The sequence below is a fragment of the Nannospalax galili genome, unplaced genomic scaffold, assembly GCF_000622305.1.
Source record: "Nannospalax galili isolate Female #2095 unplaced genomic scaffold, S.galili_v1.0 scaffold529, whole genome shotgun sequence".
Lineage (NCBI taxonomy): Eukaryota > Metazoa > Chordata > Mammalia > Rodentia > Spalacidae > Nannospalax > Nannospalax galili.
Genome location: NW_008360309.1, coordinates 2,283,657 through 2,292,452, shown reverse-complemented (window position 1 = coordinate 2,292,452; position 8,796 = coordinate 2,283,657). Strand labels below are relative to the sequence as shown.

The 8,796-nt window shown below is 50.2% G+C and overlaps 1 protein-coding gene across 1 annotated transcript in view; it reads left to right on the top strand.

Moving 5' to 3' along the window:
- Window positions 1-8,796, top strand: part of Nwd1 (NACHT and WD repeat domain containing 1) — a 96,846-nt gene that overhangs the window by 8,323 nt on the left and 79,727 nt on the right. The window contains exon 4 of the mRNA XM_008824646.2: window positions 5,078-5,194. Within this exon, the coding sequence (XP_008822868.1) occupies window positions 5,078-5,194 (117 nt within the window). The remainder of the gene's footprint in view (window positions 1-5,077; window positions 5,195-8,796) is intronic.

Sequence of the window (8,796 nt, the reverse complement as noted above, 5' to 3'; positions counted from 1 at the left end):
GAGGAAATGATTCCTCTGTGTTGACCCTCCTCTTTATAGACTGGACACTGGTTCAAGTCCATCTGGTGGGGTCTCCTTGGCCTCCTTGATCAAGAGGTCAGATGACCCACCACCATTACAGGACATTTTGCGAGATGCTCATGATTCCTGGGAACCCAAAATGATTTTTTGGGGATGCACAGTTTCATGAAGCCCAGGCTAGCCTTGAACTCACTATGTAGCTGAGGGTGGTCTCAAATTCCTAATCGTTTTGCCTCCACCACCCAGTGATCAGATGACAGAAGTGTACCACAACACCCAGTTTATGTAGTGCTGGGGTTGGAACCAGGGCCAGGGCTCCGTGCATGCTAGGCAAGTGGTCTATCAACTGAGCCACATTTCTACCTCATTATATATATAATTTTTTTTGAGACAGGGTCTCACTATGCAGCTCTGGCTGGCCTTGGTTCTGGAACTTGCCAGGTAGACTAAACTGGCCTTGAACTCACAACTATCTGCTTGCGTCCCAAGTGCTGGGATTAACGGTGCACACCACTATGCCCAGTCACCTTGATTTGTGAGACAGGGTCTCTCACTGGCCTGAAGTTCACCATCTTGGTTAGGATGGCTAATCAGTGAGCCCCAGGGACTCTCCTGTCTCTACCTCCCCAGTGCTGGGATTACAGGAATATGCCACCATGCCTGGCTTTTATTTGGGTTCATGGGATAAAACTCAGGTCTCACTCTTACATAAAAAGCTCCTTGCAGACTGAGCATTCTTTTTGGTGCATCTCCTGATTTTTTTTTCCTTTTTTTTTTCTTTTTGAAACAGGGTCCTCTTTATAGCCTTAGCTGTCTTGAAACTCGTTATGATTGGCCTTGATCTTGATCTGCCTGACTCAGTCTCCCAAGAATTGGGATTAAAGGTGTGCACTACCATACCTAGCTTCCTAACTTTTTTTTTTTTTTTGGACTTTTTGATACAATAGCCCCTACTGGCCTGGAACTCACTATGTAGCCTGCCTCTGCCTCCTGTGTGCTGGGACTAAAGACATGCACCTCCTAACTTTTTTGAAACACTATCTCATGTAGCCCAGGCTGGCCTTGAATTCCTGATCCGCCTGCCTCTACCTCCAAAGTGCTTGGATGAGGTAAATCTAGCTCCATTCTTGATATGCTTCTGAGAAAGGATGGGGCTGTGGAGATGGTTCAGTGGGTAAAATACATCCCTGTGGGCATGGGGACCCAAGGTCAGATCCCCAGTACCCACATGAAAGTTAGATGCATTGGTGCATGCCTGTAACCCCAACACAGGCACAGCCTCGGAACTTGCTGGTCAGTCTAACCAAAAGGTTAGCTGACCCAGCTTCACTGAGAGATGCTGTCTCAAAAAAATAAGGTGAAGAGGAATACAGGAAGAGCCCAGACTTTGTTGACCTCTGGCCTCCATATGCACAGCCACACACTCATGTGCATACATACACACAAGGGCATGTACAAGTACATATTTCAGAGAGAAAGAGAGAGCGAGAGCGAGAGAGCAAGAGAGAGTGAGAGAGAGCGAGAGTGAGAGCGAGAGCGAGAGAGAGAGCGAGAGGGAGAGCGAGAGAGAGCGAGAGAGAGAGAGAGAGGGAGAGCGAGAGAGAGCGAGAGAGCGAGAGAGAGCGAGAGGGAGAGCGAGAGAGAGAGCGAGAGGGAGAGAGAGCGAGAGTGAGAGTGAGAGAGAGCGAGAGAGTGAGAGAGAGCGAGAGAGTGAGAGAGAGCGAGAGAGAGCGAGAGAGAGTGAGAGTGAGAGAGAGCGAGAGAGAGAGAGAGAGCGAGAGAGAGAGAGAGAGGGAGAGCGAGAGAGAGCGAGAGAGCGAGAGAGAGCGAGAGGGAGAGCGAGAGAGAGCGAGAGAGCGAGAGAGAGCGAGAGGGAGAGCGAGAGAGAGCGAGAGAGCGAGAGAGAGCGAGAGGGAGAGCGAGAGAGAGCGAGAGAGCGAGAGAGAGCGAGAGGGAGAGCGAGAGAGAGCGAGAGAGCGAGAGAGAGCGAGAGGGAGAGCGAGAGAGAGCGAGAGAGCGAGAGAGAGCGAGAGGGAGAGCGAGAGAGAGCGAGAGAGCGAGAGAGAGCGAGAGGGAGAGCGAGAGAGAGCGAGAGAGCGAGAGAGAGCGAGAGGGAGAGCGAGAGAGAGCGAGAGAGCGAGAGAGAGCGAGAGGGAGAGCGAGAGAGAGCGAGAGAGCGAGAGAGAGCGAGAGGGAGAGCGAGAGAGAGCGAGAGAGCGAGAGAGAGCGAGAGGGAGAGCGAGAGAGAGCGAGAGAGCGAGAGAGAGCGAGAGGGAGAGCGAGAGAGAGCGAGAGAGCGAGAGAGAGCGAGAGGGAGAGCGAGAGAGAGCGAGAGAGCGAGAGAGAGCGAGAGGGAGAGCGAGAGAGAGCGAGAGAGCGAGAGAGAGCGAGAGAGAGAGCGAGAGAGAGAGAGAGCGAGAGAGAGCGAGAGAGCAAGAGAGTGAGAGAGAGCGAGAGAGAGCGAGAGAGAGCGAGAGTGAGAGAGAGCGAGAGAGTGAGAGAGTGAGAGAGAGTGAGAGAGAGCGAGAGAGAGCGAGAGAGAGCGAGAGGGAGAGCGAGAGAGAGCGAGAGAGCAAGAGAGCTAGAGAGAGCGAGAGGGAGCGAGAGAGAGCGAGAGAGCGAGAGAGCGAGAGAGCGAGAGAGCGAGAGAGCGAGAGAGCGAGAGAGCGAGAGAGCGAGAGAGAGAGAGAGAGAGAGAGAGAGGCTGGAGAGATGACACAGTGATTAAGAGCACAGGCTGCTCTTGCAGAGGACCCAAGCTCAGTTCCCTACACCCACTTTGATTGGTCACAACTGCCTGTTAACTCCATTTCCAGGGAATCTGACACCTTCTTCTGGCTTCCATGGGCGCCTACACCTACATGACACACAGACATATACACAAATAAAAAATTTTTGTTTTTCGGAGCTGAGGCTGGAACCCAGGGCCTTGTGCTTGCTAGACAAGCGCTCTACCACTGAGCTAAATCCCCAGCCCTTCAAATAAAATTTTTATGATTAAAAAACCCCAACTTTCTGCCAGGCATGGTGGTGCACATCTTTAATCCCAGCACTTGGGAGGCAGAGGCAGGCAGATCTCTGTGCGTTTGAAGCCAGCCTGGTCTACATAGTGAGTTCCAGGCCAGCTGAGGCTACAGGGAGACGTGTCTCAAAAAGCCCTCCCCCAAATTTTTTTAATAATAAAAATTTTTAAAAAGAAAAGCGTATAGGCAGGAAGACCCTAGGCTGGGAATTCTGTTCCTGTCATTGAGCAAAAGACAGAGCTCAAGGTCAGAGACAGGTAACAGGACAATGAATCCGGTGAGTGGCTGCGCTCCCAGCTATTCTAGAAGCTGAGGCAGGAGCATTGCTTGAGCCCAGAGTTCAAGGCCAGAATGTGACCATGTCTCCAAACATTTTTTAAAAAGCATAGAAAATAGGACTGAGGATGTGTCTAAGTGCTAGACACTTACCTAACTGTGTGCAAGGGCCCAGGGGTCACTCCCCACACCACCCAGGCAAAAGAAAACAGCAACAGAGAGGGGATTTATGCACACAGGGCTGATGAATGCTAGTGCTGTCTCTTTAATGTCCATACTGGTTCCCCAGGCCGATGTCACAGCACCCTGGATCCGGACCAATTCCTTCCCTGCATGCACAACAAGCATTTCTGCCTTTTTTTCTCTCCAGCCATTTGGTCCTATTGCTTTTCTTACATGCTGCAGGTGGTCAGGAATTCATATTTGTTTCTCTCTGGGTTAAGAATTTACAGAGGCAGGATCTGTTCCGAGTTCCTTTTGTCTCTCTGTCATTACAGCCTTCTGCTACGTCAGCACTTGTGTCTTGAATCGAGCCATTCTGCCCAGTCTCCCTCCAGCCAGTGGGTGAATGTGGACCTGGCGTGTGTGGTTGCTAAGGAGAAGTCACTGGGTGGAATTCCTGCCAGCTTAAATGTCCTTCTTTACAGGGAGTTCTGCCAGCAAGCATGGACATGCCCTCACTTTAAAGGGAACAATGCAAAAACACCCAACTTCCTTCAGAAAGTTTTTTGTTTTGTATTTTTTTTGACACAGGGTCTCCCTGTAGCCCCAGCTGACCTGGAACTTGCTGTGTAGACAAAGCTGGCCTCACTCTCACAGAATTCTGCCTGCCTCTGCCTCCCAAGTGCTAGGATTAAAGATGTGAGCCACCACGCCTGGCAGAAAGCTGGGTTGTTTTTTTTTATTGTTTTTGAGACCAGGTCTCATGAAGCCTCGGCTGCTGGTGAATTTACTTTGTAGCCGAGGCTGTCCTTGGGCTCCTGATCCTACTGTTACCACTCCCCCAGTGCTGGGAAGACAAGCATGCACCACCGCATACTGGACAGTGCTGGGGATCAAGCCTAGAGTTTGGTGTATGCAAGGGAAGCTTTCTACCAATGGAGCCACAGGCCCATAAAGACTGTTCAAGTAAACCCGTCTTTATTCCTCCTCAATTCTCTTCTTTCTTTCCTCCCTTTTCCCTTCCTCCTTCCCTTCATTTTCCATTTCTCTTCCTCTCCCCTCTCTTCTTCCATGAGACGGTCTCTTACTACGCAGCTCAGGCTGACCTTGAACTCAAAATCCTCCTTCCTACCCCAGCATTGTGGTGACCTTTCCCTTCTAAGAAAGGATCAGAGGGCTCCTGGAGATGCACAGTTCCCTCCCCATGCCTGGGCCTGACTGGTGTTGTCCTCCTGCTCACACCCAGGGGTCCTTTCTGTTGCTTCTGGGTTGTTTTTTCTAGTGCAGAGATAGAGTGCAGGGACACATGTGTGCATATTGTTCAAGTTTTCTGCCGATGAGCCTCGCTCCCAGCCCCTCACTGGGGGATTCTAGGCAGGGGCTCTCCCTGAGCCAAGCCCCCAGCTCCTTACTGGGGGAGTCTAGGCAAACACTCTGAAGCTGAGCTACATACATCTTTAGCCTCAAGTTAGTTTAACCCAGACATCCCTGTATTAAGGAGATGCTACCAAATGATTGGAAGAAACTGTATGCTTTAGTCAAGTGGAACTGAAAGATCAATCACTCATCAGAAACCTCACCCTTCTGGTTCCCAGGTGGTTGATCTGAGGTGGGGCGTTCGGAACACAGAGGCCACTGACTACATGACTACAGAACTCTGCTTGGAAGAACTTGAACGCTGTCAGAAGTTATCCATAGGCCCAGCTTTTGTTGTGAGTGTGTCGAGACCAATGGGGTCACTCTTGCTATTTTTTCCATGACCAGAAAGTAGCTACACTGAATCATAGAAGTGGGTGGCATTTATGCTAACATACCAAATTTCTCATAGCTTGCCAGTGGCAGACATTGCTAATCAATCACAGAACTCATGTTCTCTGTATAGCTTTGAGCCAGGCATTAGTAGTCAAGTGCAGCAACAGGTAAACTGCCTCTAGACTGCTGACTCTGTAGGGAATCTTGGAGGTTGGTTTGAAATTTCCTCCACCTTTCCCACCCAGTGCACTTCCTATCAGTGGTATTTTCGGGTTGTGAAAAACAATTGAGAGACCCACAGAGTCTCAGGAACTTACTATCTAATTTATTATTATATTAATTATCCACCCATCATGTCAGGTGAAGTTTGCGTTGGCCTGGGATGGGGGGTCCTCCCTCCCCTCGTGGGTCATTGGCCACCAGTCCACGAGGACAAAGGGAGCAGAAGTGACAAACGGGGTCAGGACGGCCAGTGGGTACTGACGGAAGAAAGCCCTTCTGGGGAGGCAGATTCAGTGATACAGCTCCGTTTATTCAGTGGGGGTCAGGGAAAATATAGTGTGGAGGCAGCAGCCAAAGCTTCAGCTGATAGGTGCTCATAGTATGCTTTATTTACATGTGGTAGGGGATCCTATCACCTGACTATACGGCAATGCCTAATTATCATATAGAAAAAACCTGGGGGCAGTTTTTATTGCAGGTAACTATGCCAAAGGTCATATTCTGAATAAGGTCAGGCATCCATGCTTGGAGGCACTTTCTGGGTAAGTCAGGAAGACCCTGCTGAGAAAGGAGCCAACCTTAACAACATCTGTATCTCCTCTGTCACCAAAATAACTCCCAAGCTCGGTGTGCTAGTGCAGACTTGAAATTCTAGCCCAGAGAAGTAGATGTGGGAAGATCAGGAGTTCAAGGTCATTCTTGGCTTCCTAGGAAGTTCCAGATTGGTCTCAAAAAGGAGGGAAAAGGGGGCTGGAGAGATGGCTCCACAGTTAAGAGAACTGACTGCTCTTGCAGAGGACCCGGGTTTGATTCCCAGCACCCACATGGCAGCTATGAACTGTCCTTAACTCCAGTTACAGAGGAATCCGAAGCCCTCTTCTGACCTCTGTGGCATTGCACAACACGGGTGCACTCACATACATGCAGGCAATACATTCATACACATAAAAAAAATAATAAAAAACCACACACACACACACACATACACACACAAAAGTAGGGGGGAAAAGTCTTGGGCTAGAGAGGCAGTTCAGTGGTTAAGAGTGCTTGCTGCTCCTGAAGAGTTCAGTTTCCAGCATCCAAATCTGACAGCTCACAACCACTCATAACTCCAGCTTCATGGGATCCAACACCCTCTTCTGGTCTTGGTGGGCACTGCACACATATGAGTACATACACTCACATAGACACACATAGAAAAAAAAAAGAAGAAAATAAATTTTTGAAAAGGAAAAAGTGGAACAGGGGAATGAAAGACACCAGTGTACACTTCTGGCTTCCACATGTGTATAAATGCACACCCACATGCACCGGTGTACACACACTACACATACAAACACAAAATAAAATACGTTCTCACAGTTGGAAGGCTCTGCCCCCTTGCTTGTAAATCTCCACAACCCTTTTTCCGCTCTCCTAAGTTTAATTTTCCAAAGGATCCTGATGATCATGTTAAGTTTGTAGAGGATCATTTGTGGGTTTTTTGAGACAGGGTCTCAGGTAGCCAAGGCTGGCCCCAAACTCACTGCATAGTTGAAGCTGGCTCTGAACTTCTTTCCCTCCTGCTCCCATCTCCAGAGAGCTGGGACGGCAGGTGTGTGCACCATCACTCCAAGCTCATTTGTTTTCCAAGACTCTGTAAGTCCAGACTACCCTTGAACTCAATCCTGCCTCAGCCTCCTGAGGGTGAAAAAGAGGTGCCTTTTAAACATTTATATTTATTTATGGGAGGCACACATGGCACGGTCTGCATGTGGACGTCAGAGGACAAATTGGTCTTCTTGTTCTACCATGTGGATTCCAGGGAGAGAAATCCGGTCATCGAGCTTGGTGGCACGTGCTTTTGTCAGCCCAGAAAAAAAATTGTTTTTGATTTTTTTTCTTTTGTTTTGTTTTTGGTCTTTTTGAGACAGGGTCTCCCTGCAGCCCCAGCTGGGCTGGAACTCACTATGTAGACCAGGCTGGCCTGAATCTCACAGAGATCTGCCTGCCTCTGCCTCCTGTGTGCACTGCCTAAAGGAGGGATGGTCCCCAAGTCTTCACAGGTCCATCCCACCTGCCCTGGGACTTCTATAACAGCTGCACTATGGCTCTGATGACTTTCGCATCTCTCTGCTTCCCCAGAGCCTCCCCGTTGCTGCCTTCCATCACTCCTATTGGAGGACTTTCCATGAAAATCAGACTTGCACTGATACCCTGGAGAGGAGGCTCTGCGGTAAATAAGTCATTAGCAGGCCACTATGGGGAGATGTCCCCAGAGTCTCCTTTTAGAGGCCAGGCCTCTGGGCCCTGCAGCAACAAGAGCTCCAGCTTGGCACCTCCCACACTGTGATCCCACTAAGCCTGGGGCTTGCTCTCCTAGATCCTGTCCCGGGCTTCCCTCTGCAGATGGCTTCCAGCCTGTCTTGTCCCTCTGAGACTGGAAGGGCCCCTGGAGGAGCAGAGAGACAGTCACAGATTTCTAGTCAGCATGGTGGCCTGAGCCTGTCAGCACAGCTGCTTAGGGGGCTGACACTGGAGGCTCCCTTGAGTCCAGGAACTCAGGGCCAGCCTGGACAACATGAGACCCAACTCAGAAGAACAGCAAAACTAACTCCTTTCTATTTCTTACACACACACACACACACACACACACACACAAAACACCACACATTGCACACACACACACCACACTCACTACACACACCACACACCACACACCCATACCACATACCACATACACAGCACACACACAACACACAGCACACACCCATACAACACACCACCCACCCACACCCCACCGACACCCCACACATCTCCTCCCCACTACAAACACACATACACACCCACACATACCGTACACCCACACCACACACCCCACAGCACACACAACATCACACACACACACTACACATCACACACACACCACACACGCACACAAAACACCACACACACCACACAGCACACAGAACACACACATCACACACACACCATACGCGTCACACACATACACACCACAGACAGATACACATTGCACATACTTACACACCACACCCATCCACATTCACACCATCCGTATAAGCATTCACATACACACAGACACACAGAGGTGCACAGATCTCAGTACCTTCCAGTTGGTTTTCCTCATCCATCTTCTCTTTGCTTCCTCTCCCTCCCCCTCCTCCCACCTGCTCCTCCCTTCTCCCTTCCCTCCCCCTCCTCCCCTCTCCTCTGCTCCCTCCCCCTCCTCCCACCTGCTTATCTTCCCCTTCCACTTCCTCCAGCTTCTCCCTCTTCTTGTCCTGTCATGCCCCCACCCCTGTCTCCCCACCTCCTCCCTCACCTCCTCTTCCCCTCACCC